Genomic DNA, 17706 nt, shown 5'->3' with positions numbered 1-17706 from the left:
CGGGCAGAGGCTTTGGGTGGGGGACAAGGGGCAGCAGGGCTGGCGGGCAGAGGCTTTGGGTGGGGGGCACGGGACACAAGCAAGTCATCCTGCCATGTACCCCTTGCCCTCATTTTGTTTTTCTGCCATGCCGGCACTCCAGCACCTTCCGAGGTAAGCATTACAGTGTGTTTCGGCACTCCGGCCAAAAAACGTTGCCTACCCCTGAGCTAAAGGATGGGTGGCTCAATGACGTGTCTGCCACAGTGGTAAGAAGGAGGCCCTGGGTTCTAGCGTGGAGCTTTGCTCCCAGTAAAGAAGAAGCTTCTTTACTTCACTATTGTCAATCTATTTTATCCAATTCCCAAGTGAACACAAGGGGCAGTGGCCCAGATTCAAAAGGGCCCTGGAAAGAGGTGCGGATAATGTTTAACCTGTTGTGTGGTGATTAGAGCATTGTGCTGGGAAGTTAGAAACACACAGGTTCAAACTCCCTTTGTGCAAGGGGGTGCCTAGAATCCAGGGGGTGCCAGAATCTTACTTTCTGGGCAAATGCCCTTAATCTGTCTGCGACTAAGGCATGGGAAGATCCTCATCCTTTTTTCCAGACTCACATTCAGATACACTGACCAGTATGTATAAATGTAACTGACTGAACATAGTCTGTGTGTCTTTTCCACAGGGCAGAGACAGAACCAAAAATGGTGAGGTATGTGGCTAGAAAACTGCCATTTAGGCACACAAAGGGGAATGGAATTTGTCCCTTATTGGTGTAGTGTTCACTGTTAAGGAATGTGGGTTTCATCACATTCACTTAACTTACACTTTTAACATGAATCTGATTGGGGCTCAGGAGTGTTTGTTTGTTTTTTAATGTCCTTTTAGACAGTTCAAATGTTGATGTGCTCTAGGATACATTCCATGAGGGTACTGTGCATGAAATAAGTACTGTGGTACTATCTACTGACCTAAAGTAAAATTGGGGCCCCACTGTACTTGGAGTATGGAAACACCTAGAGACAGTGTGCCTTCCTTGATGAGTGTTTTACAATAGAAATAGATAAAAGGAAATCAAGTGAGTTCATTTGCCTGTCCCTTTTCCATGGTTATACAGGAAGTTTGTGTTCCAATCAGGAATTAGAAGTTACATGTTCTGATTCATAGTCTAGTGCTCTAACCTCTGGACCTTATTGCCTTCCAAACCATCTTGGATTTTCTTTGATCCTCCACCTTCTGCATCAGTGTCCTTTCTGAGGAGTAATTAAAGTAGTTTTATTTTCTTCTTTTCATAAATCTCTTCCTAAAAGTAAAGGCCCCCATGAAAAATACCTCAACCTTTTCCTTCAGATTTCTTGTATCAGTAATTTGATCCACTTTAAAGAGGTGGAAAAACCAGTGAGAAACTCCTTAGAAATGTCCCCTTCTATTTTTATTTTCAGAGGATGTTCTTCTGTTGTCCTCTTCTTTTTCTCAGTAACGCAGGCTTTATTTTACATATTTTGTATTGTACATTATAGAAAGAACATAAGATCATCTGATCAATCAATAAGTGCCGTACTGGGTCAGACCAGTGGTCCATCTACCTTGCTATTCTGTCTCTGACAGCAGCAAAATAGATGCTTTAGAGAGAGAGAGAGAGAGAGAGAGAGAGAGCGTGTGAACAGGGTATATCTAGAGCAGTAGTGCTCGACCCTGTCCAGCAGAACCAGGTCATCTGGCCTGTGGGTCTAGAAATTTGGTGGATTGAGACTGGGGGCAGTGTTAATTGCTGCTCCCCTGCTGCCAAATTTTGGAATCTGTAGGCAACCCTGCAGACTGGCTAACATGGCCCTGTGTGCTAGATCTGCTGGTACAGATTTGACCAGCTTGTGGAGTTACTCTGGAGCCAGCTCAGGGATGTGGTCTGATGTGTATGCATCCTGATCCACCCTGGTCTGAAGGACCATTAATCTTCATAAATTCATGATCCTCCATGAATGTATCTAGTCCTCTTTTTGATCCTGGCTATACTGTGTGCCTCTGCAATCTCCTGTGGTAATGAGTTCTACATTCTATCATATCCCTCTTCAGCCTTCTCCTTTCCAAAATGAAGAGTCCTAGCCTTTTGAGTCTCCTGGTATGGCAGCTGCTCCATACCCTGATCATTTTGGTTGCCCTTCTCTATACCTTTCTAATTCTACTACTTCCTTGCAGAGGTGTGGAGAAGTTACAGTCTATGTTTTCACTGATATTTCATGTCAGGAATGCATTATATTTTTGGTGGAAAATGTCTTCCTACTTCCTCCAGAAATCACTGTACTTTGGCAAGACAGATTTCTAACATATATTTTCATATTTCATTACTAAATTAGATTATGAAAAAAATATTACATCATATAACTTACAGAAAGAATATTGATCAATTGTACTCTGTGCCTAGAGGGGACAGGACAAGACATAATGGGCTTAAATTGAAATAGAGAAGATTTTGGTTAGATATTCAAAAGATCTTTGTAACAATGAAATGGGTTAAGCACTATAACCGATCACCTGTGAAATCTGTGTTTTTGAAGCTTTTTTTTAACTGCAGAGTAAACAAACATTTGTTTTAGAGGGATAATTCTGACCTGTAAAGGGAGTTGAACTAGATGATCTACTGAGATCCCTTCCAGCCCTATTTTTCTATTAAACTGAAGTCTAATGAAGGAGAGTTGGGGACTACCTAAAAAAGATAAAACTTTGTTAAAAGTAGAAAAGATAACAAAGATGAAGGTTGCAGGAAAATAGAACCAGTTTCTAGAGGAACTTTGTATTTAAAGTTGTCTCAAAACATTTGTGTTTACATCTGACAGTTTTTCTTTACCAGGAGTGAGTTGGAACATTTACAGATAAAGGTACTGCAAGAACGTGAAAAATACCAGCAGTCTTCTAGATCCAGTACTGCTGTTTCAGCAGTACCAGCATTTAGTGTGAATGACAAGTTTACATTAAATAAGGATGATGCCAGCTACAGCCTTATCTTAGAAGTGCAGACAGCTATTGATAATGTTTTGATACAGGTGAGAGTCTATTTATCAGATGTTTTTAGATCCTAATACAACTTTTAAACCTCAGCAAGAACACTAATGTTTTTTGATGCTAGAAGATTTTGAACAGGGTCTGCTTTTTATATGCCACAAGTTCAGTTTTTAAGGACTTTTTATGTTAAAGGCTTTAGTGCTGATAATACAAGTTTATAGTTATCTTGTTGTTATAAAGCAAAACTTCAGTTTGTGCTTATAAGAAAAAATACTGAAAAAAATATTGGCATATAACTTTCCATATGCTCCTAATAGAACAGCTAAAATTCAAGATTTTTTTTTTTTAAGCAAGTGGAAAGCTATTATTTTGAGTTCAAGTCAGATTCAGGTATTAAACGGTTACCAGCAGGCTGGTATGGGACATATGGATTTGCTTCAGAGTTGTTTTTTTATTTCAAGAGTTTCAAAAGCAAAAAATGGTTTAAAAAACACACAGAACACAACACAACAAAACGTGGTCTTCACATAGAGTTGTAAAGTGATAGCAGTCTGTAGCGCCCATGTAGCTGTGGAATGTTGCAGTACAATAAATCTTCAGTATATGTAATTTTTGAAGAATGATGACACTTGATTTGATTTAGTAGTTAATAAATTATGACACTTGATTTAGTGGTTACAGATAAGCATTTAAAATTAATTATTCTTTTTATCATGTCAGCTGAAATTAATGTTGTCTTTGGTAGCTGGAAGAGAAGTTGATGCTGAGATAACTAGCTTTTGGGCACATCCAGGGAAAAAGTCTTATAAAAAGGTAGCCAGGAAGAACTGAAATTTAGGCAAGCTGTCCAGGTAAAAAAAAACCCCATGTTCCTATTGGTTCTTGGTGGACACATCTATTTTTTTAATGATCAATTGATACACAGGATCGTTCAGTACTTCCTCAGATAGATCCTGCATTGGTGAAACCAATGTAATGTCTATCTTGTTGCAGACTGATGAGATGGACATTACACTGGAGTTTTGTTCTAGTATAAGCCAGTTGAAAGACTAGTTTGGGAAGTTCACTGCAGACTTAGAGCTAAAGATATCCAAATTGTCCTAGTCTTAAAATGTAACAAATATGCTAAAAATGTATTTCTTTTACTTTTTTTGAATTAAGTTTATCAAACAATATTATTGCCCTTTCTTCGCTAACATAATTATGTACAATTAAACAAGATAAATATGTTAAAAACTATGCTTTTTATTTGCCCTTCCCTTAATGTTCTGCACAGAGTGATGTCCCAATAGACCTACTGGATGTGGATAAAAATTCCGCTGTTGTTAGTTTTAGTGGCTGTGATTCTGAGGTAAGTGGAAGAATAAGTGAAAGAAATCAGTTACTTCTACAGAGACTGCCTGATGAAAGCTACTATCAACTGGGCACATCTACACTTTAGTCTAAAGTTAGTCCCAAGTCAGTCCACACACACAGTGTTCCTGCGCCATCTGGCGTCTACATGCGCGTTACTGCACAGTAACTAATCGGGTATCAAATTTATGCTCAGGTTGGTGTAAATCTGAAGTTAGTCTCAAGTCAGTCCACGCACGGCATTAATGCACTTTAATACCTGCACATGTAGATGCTGGCCTATTCCCGCTTACTGTGTAGTAAATTTAAGCCAGTATAAATGCATGTGTAGATATGCCCACTATGCATTAAAAATACAGTTTAAAATGCTTGGAGTTAAAATACTTATTTGTTGGCTGAAAGAACTGGAATAAAATTGGGAGGGAGCAAGTTAAGATAATTCACTGTTGCTGGAAGTATAAAAGTAGTAAGCATTCCATATACAATAATTTATTTATGAAAACTTATTACCCAAAGAGCAATATAGTTTCATATAAGGTAGGTTTTAAAACATTGTAGTGACATGAAAGTCTTTTGTGTTTTAGAGATTACATGTTGGACTCCATACATTGTTTTTACAGATATATTTCATTTAAAATCATTCCAGAAAATAAGTTAGCATTGTAAAGATCTTTTTAGGGGGGGGTTGCCCATAGCTGTCTATTAAATATTTAAGGTTTGTTAGTAACAAATTTGGCACATCAAAGATCTGTCTTTAAGCTTACATAAATTAATGCTTGTTTTGAGTTTCTTAGTCATTCTGTGTGATCATTACTTTAGCTAATGTCTCTTTTAGCCTACAGCATATTTTGACTTTTTTTTTTCCTTGCGCAGTTAGCATAATTTTAGCCTTTCATTTGAGACTCCCATGTGGTCCTAGGGCTGGGACTAACAATCATCTAATTGTCAGTTCCAATCTGAGATGGTTTGGGTTCTGGGCTGCAGGCCGCTTTCAGTGTGCTGGTTCACGGGAAGCCCAGGAGTCTGGACTTCCCTTGCACTAGCAAGTAGTAATGACACCATTGGGATTTGATGCCTTATACCAAAATAATGTGTTCTGCCATGCTACACATGCATGGCAAGACATATGTTTGTTAGAATTAGGGATCAAATCCCATCTTGCCATTAAATGAACGTGTGCCCGTGGCCTTAGTTTCCTCCTCGAATATTCATTCCTTCTCCTAGGAACATAGTGAAGCTGATTCCAGGCTCCCACATGGTCACAAGACTGGGGCAGATAATTGTTGGTCCCAAGCTTAGGATTGCAGTTGAGCCAGTTCAAGACTTGAGTGCAATTCCAGATCTGGGATTAACAGTCAGCCAGCCCTGGGACTACATCAAATGCGATTCCAGATGGGGCTGGGACTAACAACTGTATCAGCTAATTGCCAGTCCCAGCACTGAAGCCAATGCTAGACTTTGGTGTCGTCCCAGGGCTGGGATCAACAACCAGCTGATTGTCAGTCTCAGTCCTAGGACTGCACTGGGGCCAGCTCAAGACTGGTGTGGTCTCAAGGCCAGGACTACACCAGAGTCTTGAACCAGCTGTGATTTTCCTGCCACACAGTCAGTTTAAGGTGCAAACCAGCCACAAATATGTTACACGTCTTTTGTGAAATACTTCTGTGGCTCGTTGGTTTCTTGTTTTGTCTCCCTATTAACTCCTTGAATGTGTGGAAGGGTTACTATTTATGGCATGATTAACAGGGTAATAACAACTTAATTGTAACATCTGCCAGGAGGTCTAACAGATGACTCTTTTTTCTTTTTCGTTTTTAATTCTGTAGAATATAGTTTTCAGCCTTAATGCGGAAATTGAGCTTTATTGAGAGAGCTGGTTTTTAATACATAGTGGAGTTTTGGACCCTTTGAAGTTAATAGGAATTTTCACCATCTCCAGTGGAGTCAAAATTCCATCCATTGTTTTTTACCTTTTATGGGATAGTTTTGATTAGATAGCAAAAACTGTTACTACTGTATTTACTCAAATCTATGGTGAGGTGTCTGTCCCTGCCCCCAGTCAGCACGGGGGGAAAAACCCTCATCTTATATTCATGTACAAAGCAGGGAAGGTGGCATGTGACTGCTGCAGCTCTGACCTCCTGCCTTGAGCCTGGGTCAGGATCAGGGTCAGACCCCCAGCAGAGTACTGCCTCCCTCTCCACTTGCCTTTTTCAGTTTCTGTGCCCCCTCCACCCCCTTCTCCCTCTTTACTGTCAGGTGCAGCTCAGCTCTGGCTTGGGCTGGATTCCCTTCCAGGCACATAGTATAGGGAAACTCTGTCCCCTGCCCAGCCACTCAGCAGCATTGCTGCTGCTTTGTGACATAGCAAGGGCTGCACTTCCATGTGCTGTGCTCCATGAGCCAGGAGGGAACAGAGTCCAAGCAGCATCTGACAGTAAGGAGTGGGGGTGGAAAGAGGCAGAGACTGTAAGGAGTGAGGGGAAAGGGTAAGAGATTGTGGGGAGAGAAGAGACTAAGGAGCTGGAGGTGGGTGGGGTGCAGGTGGCAGGAAGGCTGCAGTCGGGGGGCAGAGGGCAAGGGGGCTGCCTGACTACTACAGACACTGCTTCCCCTGCTGTAGCAGTGAAGGGGACACATTTAAAACAACCTTCCAATAATTAGATTCCATACCTGGAAAATTGTAGATTCATCTTAAATTCAAGTAAATGCAGTATGTTTGCTTATATTGTGAAAACATTTTTATGAAACTTTCACAAATCTGATTCTAAATTATTTATTTTTTTAATTGTTCACAGCCAAATAGCAACTTTCTCCTTGCAACTTACCGATGTCAAGCAAATACCACTAGACTGGAGCTTAAGGTAAACTTTTCAAAAATATTTTGTTTTACTTTCATAGGGTTATTGTATTTCCAGTTCCAAAAAAGAGGTCACTTGTCGCAGGGACACCTCACTCCCAACCCGCAGCCTGCTGTCCCTGCTGCTGCCCCTCACTCCTAATCCACAGACCCCTGGCCCTGCTGCTGCCCCTCACTTCCTGCTCACAGTCTCCCACCACTCCAGGCCAAGCTGGTACCTCTCACTGCTAGCCCACAACCCCCTTGTTCCCCCCAGCCTTGTTGGAGGGGGCCTTCAGCTGCCCCCGTCTCTATCATGCTGGAATGCTGCGGCAGCTCTGGTTCCTGTGGGTGGCGGCAGAGCAAGTCTGGCCCTGGCACAGGCTAGAGGGAGGAGGAGGGGATGTCTCTAGCACCCCCATACCCCAGGCTGGGGCTCCTGCGCCATGCCAGGTGGCCTGGCTATGCCTCCCCCCACCTCTCCCTCCCTGGCAGCATCTCCCAGGCACCCCTTCCAGTACTGAAGCCGTCACACCTACACATCATTCCCCAGCGCCAGCAGACAACCATCCCCCTCACACACCCATCCCCTTCACATTTCCCCCCACCCAAACAGTCCACAAGCCCTGGCACTCTAACCCCTTCCCTATACACTTACTTGGATGCAGCTGCTAGGACTGCTCTCACCCATCTACCAGGTGCGTGCTGGCCACGTGCGTGGGTGTGTGTGCACAGAAGCACGTGGTGCCCCCCACCTCCAATTGCCCTCCCCAGTTCCCACCTGCAGAGTGGAGCAAAATCCTGGACATCGGTTCAGATTTAAAAAAACTGCCCAGACGAAGATCAGAGGATCCAAAAAGAGGACATGTCCAGGAAAACCCGGATGTATGGTGACCCTTTTTTAAAAATATGTTTTACCAAGAAAATATCAATTGGTATATTGTGCTCTGTTTAAATGAGCTTAAGTGCATGATGAACCCAGTGTGGCTACTGCTTGTTTACTAAGGAATCTTTAATCATTTGCATACCACCTCCTTTATGTGTGTGTACATGTGTCCACTTGGAAAATGGATAGAGGAGAGTGGGAAAAGGAGAAAGCTTTATCTTTCCTGCAGCAGCCTGTCCCTTTGAAAAGAGAGAGAGAGATGAAATAATATCTGGTGAGACTAGAATTAAAATCATACTTAATGTGGAGCTTCAGACAAGGATGGGGAAGTGCTAAGGAGCAGAATTGTCAGTAGCGTGACTAAGTGGGCAGCTGAACTGGAGAAATAGACTGCTGGTGTTTCAGAAGGGAAGGAAACTTCAGCTTAAACTATATGCTTGCACAGTCTTTAGATCAAAGGAATGCCTAATTTTTTTAAATATTAAACTGTATTTATACAAATGTACAAAGCTCTGTAATTGCCATGGGGGAAATATGTGGGTGTCTTGGGGACTATCTCTCTAGGTTTTTTTTTCCGATCAGTTTCTCAACACAGCAAACTTCTAAGTTGATAAGTAATTTTTTTCTGCTTGCGTTTTTTCGGCAAGAAGACAGTTTCTTTCATTTCTTTTGAAATTTAAGCATATAGAGCACAGATTTGAACTTTTTTTTTAAGGAGGGTTCAACAAACAGCCTTGTGGAGAGCGTAATAGACAGGGCCTTAAGAGACCTGATTTATCTTACTAGCTCTGTTGTTGGCCTGCTTGATGACTTCGGTCAAGTCATTTAATTTCTTTGTGCTTCAGTGTCCTTATCTTTAATTGGGGTAATATTTCTAACCACCTTTGTAAAATGCTGTGAGAGATGCTGATTATCACTTCAAGTGCCATCTACTTTCAGATATCCCAACATAAATATTTGACAATCCTTCTCTTTTCTTCAGATGTGTTTTAGTTAGTTCTTTGAGATTTTTTTAAAAATAAATGTCATGTGTCAGAACTCATTCGAACAGTTTTATGCCATTCCATGGATACAAAAGTACCCTAAAGATGAGCACTAGAGCACCTTCTCTGTAAAGGAGCTTTTTTTTTTTTTTTTGTGATTCTCACTAAGATCTAAGCACGTACCAAGCAATGAATTAAGGGCTTGAGACCTGCTGCAAAATCCACTGAAGTTACTGGGAGTCTGTCCATTCAATATACTTATTTTACAGATGGAATACTGAGATGAGGGATAAAATAAATCAGGGGCATTTTTACACATGCTCCAGGAGATGTAGAAGGGACGCTTTAATTAGTGAGCTGTGCTAATTAAAACGCCCGAACCTCACATGTATCAACATCAGAGTGAGCTTATTCTATGAGCTTCAGTTCAAAGCGCCCTGTTACCATTTTTGAGTGCAGGGTCACTGATGCACCTGACGTGGGAGGCTGCTGGAGTATGGTCATTTCCATGCTCCAGCAGACTCAATAATTAAGTCTGCTCTAATGTGCTGGATTTCTAACATGTGGAACTGGCTCCCTGCACATCTATAGGAGCCCTTGAATTCAGGTTTTCATGAGTCTCAATCTAGTGCTCTCTCCGTGCAAAACAATGTTTATTTGCTTATCTGGCTTCCTCACCCATGTATAGGGCTGTGGATAGGACATTCTTTTTTCTTGGTGAATCCCTTTGGGGTTGCTGGCAGCTGCTAGGCATTAGACCAGCCTGAGCAACAAATTGTAGCATGAGGTTGTATTGGTGCAGAGTGATTTCAGGTGTTGTGATAATACGGAAGTTGCTTTGCCCACCCACTTGTCCTTTGCCCACCCACTTGTCAGCTGTTAAGTATTTCTTAGCTGCAGCTGAGGACCTGATGATGGTTCTTTTCTAAAATTCATGTTGGAAGGAATAATATTCTTATTGTGAAGAAGTGCTACAAAAATGAAAATGTAGAAGGGTCTTCTGTCATTAATGTACATAGAATAAAGTTTGTAAAAGAACAACAGAAAACCCTACATAGTACACTAAAGAACTACAAAAGGTTCTACAAAGGCTTGGATCCTGGGCACAGGTATCAAAGCCAATTAATTTTATTTTCTTCTATAAAAAATCTGTGCCAGTTAAGTAGTTCCTCGAATGGACATTATTGAATCTACATTTGGAAAAGTTTTAGATTTGCTCTTTTTAAAATGGGTACTGCGTTAATGAACCAAAACAGTGTTTTCTGTAGATTTTTTTAAGAACTTTAAGTTTTGATAAAATACAGAGGATTTACATTCTGATAAATTACTAAGTAGTCTCCTCCTTGTCTTGTTTATTGATGTAGATTCGATCAATTGAAGGCCAATATGGAATACTACAAGCCTATGTAACTCCAAGAATTCAGCCAAAAACTTGCCACGTTCGCCAATATCAGATTAAACCACTTTCACTTCATCAACGAACTCACTCTATTGATCATGACAGGTATTTGCAAACAAAAAGCAGTAATTTTTTGAGAAACTAAAACAATCTAATTGAATCATTGTGAAGAATTGACCTTGTAAATTGCAACAATCTTGCTAACATCTGATTATAAAATTTGTATAGCAAATCTCTTCTCTCTTAATTTCCTGTTTGACTAGTCTTCTGCCACACCTCAATCAACCCAAAAACATCCAGATTTCTTCTTTCTTATTGTTCCATTCAGGAATTACAAGTGTATCCAATTGTACTTAATCTCTCCACCCACAATTTAGTACCTTAAATCACTGCCAGTTTGTTGCTTACTTTAAAACAAAGATTATAGGAACCATGAATTAAATTACATGTTCTGGCTTCAGATGCTAATGGACACTTCTCCCTGTACCGTCCATTATGCCTGACTTCTCATGTATTACTTCTGCAAGAATGGCTTTGATTTTTAAAGAACTAGACTATCTGACCATCAGAATTCTGCACTGTCAATTTATTTCCTCGCTTACAAGCCTGATAAATTTTTTGTTTCACGTTTTTTAAAAGTAAAAACTACCTGTTTTCCCAGTTGTAACTCATCTGGAGTAAAAAGGTTCAAATAATTACATATGCATATGCTTTGCGTAGAATTTTGTGCTGAACTAGTGAAGGCTGACTGTAACGGTTTAGCCTACTGGAAGCTAGAATGAGACCTGGCTTTCAGAATAATGCTCATGTTTGAAACATAAGGTAAAGAAAAATGCCATATGAAAATTAAAACTGTATCTTCAGTTGGACAGCTCTTCCAATGACAATATTGTTTACTAACATACTAAACCAATGAATTTATTTCTGCTTCCATAATATCGTAGACCTATGAACACACTGACACTAAAAGGCCAGTTCAGTTTTACTGAAATTCACTCCTGGGTTGTGTTTTGCCTGCCTGAAGTCCCTGAAAAAACTCCAGCGGGAGAGTGTATCACCTTTTATTTTCAGAACACCTTTTTGGATACACAGCTTGAAAGCACTTACAGGTAAAATATAATTAATAGGGCACAATGTGACTTTACTGTGTGTAGTTAAATATATATGGAAATGGAAAGCCATATTGTCCCCTAAGTAGTATTTTTTGTCTTAGGGTATTGCTCACAGATTTTTCACTTTGTTATTTTTTTCAGAAGCAGAGGAAAAGAGGTTACTGTCCACCAACCAATGAAACAAGAAAAGGGTTTAGGCCCTCAAATTTGCAGATGAGGAAGTTGCCCAGGGTCAGCTGTAGTGGAACTACATATCATTACGGTGCTTCCTTGAAACCCAGCCTTCATACAGGCAAGGTTCTTTGAATAGATGTGATATCTTGTATTAGACCAACTGAATAAAAGATAAAAGATATGACATCTGCTCAAAAAACCTTGCCTGCCTATGTCCTTAGACCAACACTGCTACAACCAAAAACCCAGCCTTCATATAGGATTTTTGCTGTCAGAGTTTGTCCTGGATGTCACTTCCACCCTCCTCACTTTGGGGTTCAGAGCAGGTAGTGGCACATAATGATACAGACAGCGTTATTTTGCATTTTTCATGAAAGGTTAAGATGCATTGTAGTAGAAAGTAGTCTTGGCCCTCTCGCCCAGTATTTGTAGGGCATTGGCAGAGAGGATTGAAGCAAAATTCAGGATCACCAAAGAATCTGAGCCATTCTGAAACACATCCTGCCCTTTTCCATGTGTTCACTACAGATCTTTCCATTTTGAGTACCATCCTATCTCAGTTCCTTTAGTCATATTCAGTACATTCTTTCTTTAAAGTCAATGAAAATTTTGTTTGCATAAGGACTGCCTGATATGGCTCTTAATCAGTGCCATACTGTAATTAGAAAACCTTTCAAAATGTAATAAGTTTTCTTTAAAGCAGGGGTGTTGAAGATATGGCCTATGAGCCAGATCTGGTCTGTGGAGCCACATCATCTAGCCACCAGTGCTGCCTGTGGGTCCCAGAGCCAGAGCCATCCCTGAGGGGGTGCAAATTGGGGTGACCACCCTGGGCCCTGCAGAACTGGGCAGAGCAGCCATGGCAACTCTGCGCCACCTCCGGCTTTGTATCCAGCTGCTCACTCCCCACCCCACCACTGCCAGTGGTGGCAGCTTCTTCGGGTCCGGGGTGCGTGGGATCAGAGCAGGGCCCCGCATGGGCTGATTTGCCCCGGGCCCTGCACCCTGCTTGGGTCAGCTCTGCCCACAGTGGCAGGCCCAGGACAGCCAGAAAAGCTGAGCTTTACATAGCAGTGGCAGCAGCTCCAGAGCTGTGCAGCAGGGCCCTATGACAGCAGCAGTTCTAGGGCTGCCACTCCACTACTCAAGGATGCGAGCACAAACATTTCAGATCTGGAATGTGCGGGCCAGTGCAGCCTGCGGACTGGCCCCTCATCTGGCCTGTTGGGCTGGCTGCGTTTGACACCCTTGCTCTAACAATATGATAATTTAAAATAATCTGATATGACTAATTATGGTGGCATTGATGTACTTTACATGAAACCTTATTGTTATAATATACACTATCCTGTGAGATGCCCAAGTTCAGTGTTTAGCTTTTTTCAAAAGTAACTGACCAATTGTAGCAAAATTATCCTCTAAATCACTCTTAAAATCACTCTTCCACTCTGGTAACAAGTAATATATGCTGTTATCCTTATGACTTCAATGGCCATCTTCTTAAAACTTTTCTTCATGAGAAAATTTGTAAATAAAACCTCCTCTCCTTTTTGCAACTGTCATAGGATGGATCAGCTTTCAGCATTGAGAGTAGTGTTCTCTTCTCAGTGAATTAATTAGCACACTTTAGCTGACTAGTATAAATTATCTTACAATATAGAAGCTGGGAATATTTTGTTATTTTTCTGGTTAGGTAGATTACAACTTGGATATACAATGTATAATAAACAGTGTTTTTATACAAAAGATGCAAAAAGTGTTTTGATTTCCTCACTTTTTTTAAATCTAAAATGAGACTCGTATTGGAACTTGTAGTTATACTTAAACCCAAATTATCAATTAAAGAACATGGGTACATTAAAAGAAAAAGTTGTCCAAATCTATATATGACTGTGTTCAAGATTATACAGGAAAGGAAAACTGTTTCCTCTGTTGCGTGGGAAGTTTAAACTTGGGGATGGCAACGTCGTGTGTTATTGCCAGTGACAAAACTGAGCTCTGAATAAATAGGGTGATAAGACAGGCAACCATTTTTAGTGGTGTCTTTAATTGGACCAGCTGTATAGTTGGGTGAGTGCTTGGCCTGAAGTTGATTAGACCTGAGGAAGGGCACTTGATGCCCAAACACTTGTTCAACAGCTTTTCCATATACAGTTGGTCCAATAAAAGATATCCCTAAAAATCCTTGCGTCTAATACATTTTCTGGACAATCATGGCACGAACAACACTCCAACCCTAAGGTGATAAGATCTTTTTTATGCAGTCTCCTGCCATTGATTGTGTGGAGCAACTTTAGTTACTTTGATGGTCTCTTTATCAAGTTACACTTTACTAGCTATGGTAGCTCTTTTCAGAGTAGGGATTGTGATCCTAGGAGCCTGAAATTTCTAAATGGAACCTCATGGAACTAAATGCTCTGAGTCCTGTTCCAGTCTTGGTGAAGTTGTTGTATTTTAGCCTTTCCCTACCAAGGGGTAATTGTGTGCTCACAATTTACCCGGATCAGCTGAGGTGTGTTAAGTGTTCTGCTCTAAATTACAGACACTTGAACGGTTATCACTATATGAGAGTACATAAAAATGCCTAAGTGTGTAAATGGGCTCATAACTAGAAGAAGGTTTGGGAATGCTGAGATAGAGGATAAAACCTGTTTAGCACTGTAAATTGGAGAAAGATCAGGTTTATTGCTGTCTGAATCTATTTTTTGCAGAAAAGGGGAAGGTTTTTTCAAATCAGACAATATATCCACCATATCCATTCTAAAAGATGTACTCTCCAAAGAAGCTACCAAAAGGAAAATTAATCTCAATATATCATATGGTAAGACTTTTTTTTTCTCTTCTATTTCATTTAGCTATTTTAGAGATTTAAGCATTTCATTTTATTGTTCTTACATGTTTTTTTGTTTGTTTTTTTTTACTTCTATTAGATATAAATGAAATTTCTGTGAACCACACACTAAAGTTAATCCACCCAAAACTAGAATACCAACTGCTATTGGCGAAGAAAGTTCAATTGATAGATGCTTTAAAAGTAAGTTTCTGAGAACTCCTATTCAGGAAGCTCTTTTACAGATGTGGGAGCAGGGAGTTTTAGGTTAGCAGCTGCCAAGCTCTATCTGATTTATCAGACAGATTGAAAGATGGGGTCTGCTATATTTACATGGCTAGGACTGCTTTTCATTTGTATTAGTCCTCCAAGGCATTTACTAATAAAAGTGTGCCCACCTCCCAATATCATAGTTTGACTAATGAGTACTTGACTATTGATCCATTATTGGTGACAGTTTGTTTAAATGTGGCCTGGTTGCCTCTTTCTTTCCTTTCTTGTACCACTCTGTTTTAACACTAGTATTCCAGTTTCCTCCTTTTTTTAATCCTTTGCCCCAGAGCAAATAGACCTTAATAAACATAAAGGTGATCGTTTGCAACACAAAGGGCACTTTTACATGCGCTCGTGGAGCAACAGAGATGCCACTTCAATTAGAGCAGCTCTGAGAGCCGCTCTAATTAAAGCGCCACTGCATATGGTCTATTAGTGTCCCCACATTTAAAAATGGTGGCAGGGATGCTTGAACTAAAGCTCATTCAATGAGCTTTAGATAAAGCATCCATTCCCGCCATTTTTAAGCATGGGGACGCTGATACACAAGACATGGAAGGCTGCTGGAGTGTGGCAATTGCCAGCAGACTCCATTAACTGAGCCAGCTCAGACAGGCTGGAATTCCAGTGCATCAGATCAGCCTCTGTGCTGGCGTATAGGCGCCCAAGATAAACTAACGCTCTTTTGTTTGGGATTCTGCCCCAGCTATCTAAGGTAAACATCTTGGTAATTTTTAGAGATGAGAGAATCTAAATTGGGTTAATGACTGAAGACATTTTCAAGCCATCATCTGCATTTTGTAAACTCCCTTCCATTCTAATCTAAAAGTAGGGATTGTATCTCGAGCCTCGAAGTAATAGACAGAAACTAGTTATTTTCACATAGAGTGTTAGATTGAATAGGGATCTGTTATGCTACAGTATCTAAAGGAAATGGTGCTATACTCTAGTATTGTCATGTCAGATATATATTTATCCTGCCTTCTTGACAGATACAGATTCCATAAAATCTAAGTTCTAATTTTAAAATTAAGTAAATTCTTAATTCAGAATATGACAAACATTTCATTAAAAAATGTGAATATAAGCCAGATAGCCTTAAAAGTAGCAAGATGTGTTAACTTTCCCCCATCTACCTCAGTGTAGTGTTAATTCAGATCTTATGAGAACATTTTGAGAACACAAGGAGTAAGGGGAATTCCTAGGGCTCAACAACTTCAAGCATTTAAGGGAAGAGATACAGGGAAAAGAGTCTGCATAAATGCTGTTCCCCTTAGTATCTCCTCTGTGTCACTCTGATGGAAAATACTAGGCTAGACAGGACCAATATTCTTGGGTTCTTGTTTTATGAGCCAGATTATCAAAGTTAAATTTGTACTTTCTGTGTATAGTTGTCACAAGTGTGTGCATAGGTCAGGAAACTGCATGAGCAAATAGTGAAATCAACAATGGGCAGTAGGAGATTCATCAGTTTCTCTGCTCTTAGTTATTGAACACAAGACTGTGAACTTATGGGCCTTCTTCAGTCTTCCGTTTTCTGCATTACAAAATCTGCTCTGAATCCAAGGTACCCTTAGTTAGCACATAACACTAACCAGTGCCTGCAGTTCACAATTAAAGCTGTAATTCAGCTCTCCTCCAGTGGAAAGAATGTGAAACCCAGAGACTGAAAGTCAAACATAGAGGACAGGCACAAGATGTCCATATGCCCACACACAAATAGGAGCAAGTGATGCAAAGTAAAGGTGTGGAAGCTCTCAAAACAAATGTTGAAAGGGGAGAACTAGGAGCATGTAAGTGGAAGGATGGGTGCTTGAGTACTATCTGGTGGAGGGTAGGACAAAGTGAAGAAAGGAGAGCGGGTATCTTGGTATTTAAATTCCCTCTACCATCCCAGAGCAACTGGCAGCACCTGTTAAAAACAGCCATCAGTAAAAGTTAAAATTACCACTCTTTCAGCTTCTTGGTGGCTGTGATGGGGAAGAAAGTATCTGTTAAGTATTCTGCCTCCGGCTTCCTTTTCTCCCTGACATAAAATTCTGCCTTTATGTGCTACTGTTCATAAATTTCTCAAACAGCAACAGACCACAAGGGACAGGATTGCTGCTTGTTTCACTGCAGTATGGAGGGCTGTGATTTTGATCAGTGTTTCATAGCTCCAAGAGTCTTGTTCATTTCACTCTGTTTCTAAAAGCAGATTTAGAAAAGGCAAAGCATGGAGCTACTTCTGCAGATTTTGGAAAGACACCATTGCATTGGTTTTACATTTCAAACATATCTTTCACATGCATGCTAGAGGCTATATTTTAATGGAAAATTTTAAGTTCTATAAAAAATTATCGTTTGTCTCCCTCAGGCTAGTCAGCAAGTGGATTTTGAATCATATTTGAGAACTGTCACTGCTATGAGCTCAGTCTGGCATCTGAATCTGGGTTTTCTTTGATTGTTTTCTCAGCAATAAGGTTTTTTATCAGAACATTGCTAACAATTTTGTTGATTTATTGGTCAGAAAGGAACCTGACTTCCTTTCCTATCACTGTGTTTTGGTTCTAAAGAATGAACAGAAGTTGTGAAGCACAAATTTGTGGCAGAAGCTATGACTGATAATATACGTAGATTTTTTTTTGACAGTGTCTCGGACGGCTAGAGCCGACTCAAAGTGATTTAGAAACTGCTCGTTCGTTAGGGTGGGCTGGTGAATGGAGAGGCAGACAAGGTTTAATGGTTGCAAAAACTTTTACTTACGCCGCTTGTAGTTGCGACGCAGATGGTCCGGTCGTCTGAACAACTACGCGAGTTGTTCCAGCTGGCAAGGCCCAAGCCAGTGAATCCGTCCGCAATTCAAGCCGGCAGGCAAAGGGTACGTCGGGGCCTGAGCTCG

The 17706-nt window shown here is 40.6% G+C and overlaps 1 protein-coding gene across 7 annotated transcripts in view; it reads left to right on the top strand.

Moving 5' to 3' along the window:
- BBS7 (Bardet-Biedl syndrome 7) overlaps window positions 1–17706 on the top strand; it is a 53547-nt gene that overhangs the window by 17919 nt on the left and 17922 nt on the right. For 4 of the 7 annotated variants that reach the window (XR_003094187.1, XM_025204676.1, XM_014520407.2 and 1 more), the window contains exons 11-17: window positions 2825–3017; window positions 4253–4327; window positions 7128–7193; window positions 10402–10541; window positions 11381–11545; window positions 14434–14543; window positions 14653–14756. Coding sequence is in view for 6 of the 7 variants with exons in the window: in XM_025204676.1 (XP_025060461.1) it covers window positions 2825–3017; window positions 4253–4327; window positions 7128–7193; window positions 10402–10541; window positions 11381–11545; window positions 14434–14543; window positions 14653–14756 (853 nt within the window). In the remaining variant the exon portion in view is untranslated. Of the gene's footprint in view, window positions 1–2824; window positions 3018–4252; window positions 4328–7127; window positions 7194–10401; window positions 10542–11380; window positions 11546–11689; window positions 11910–14433; window positions 14544–14652; window positions 14757–17706 lie in introns of those variants that run through there. The other 3 variants (XM_025204681.1, XM_014520410.2, XM_014520413.2) reach the window with 3 other exon arrangements.

Source organism: Alligator sinensis, unplaced genomic scaffold (genome assembly GCF_000455745.1).
Source record: "Alligator sinensis unplaced genomic scaffold, ASM45574v1 scaffold150_1, whole genome shotgun sequence".
NCBI lineage: Eukaryota > Metazoa > Chordata > Crocodylia > Alligatoridae > Alligator > Alligator sinensis.
The sequence above is the reverse complement of the archived record's forward strand: the minus strand, read 5'-3'. Positions and strand labels throughout refer to the sequence as shown.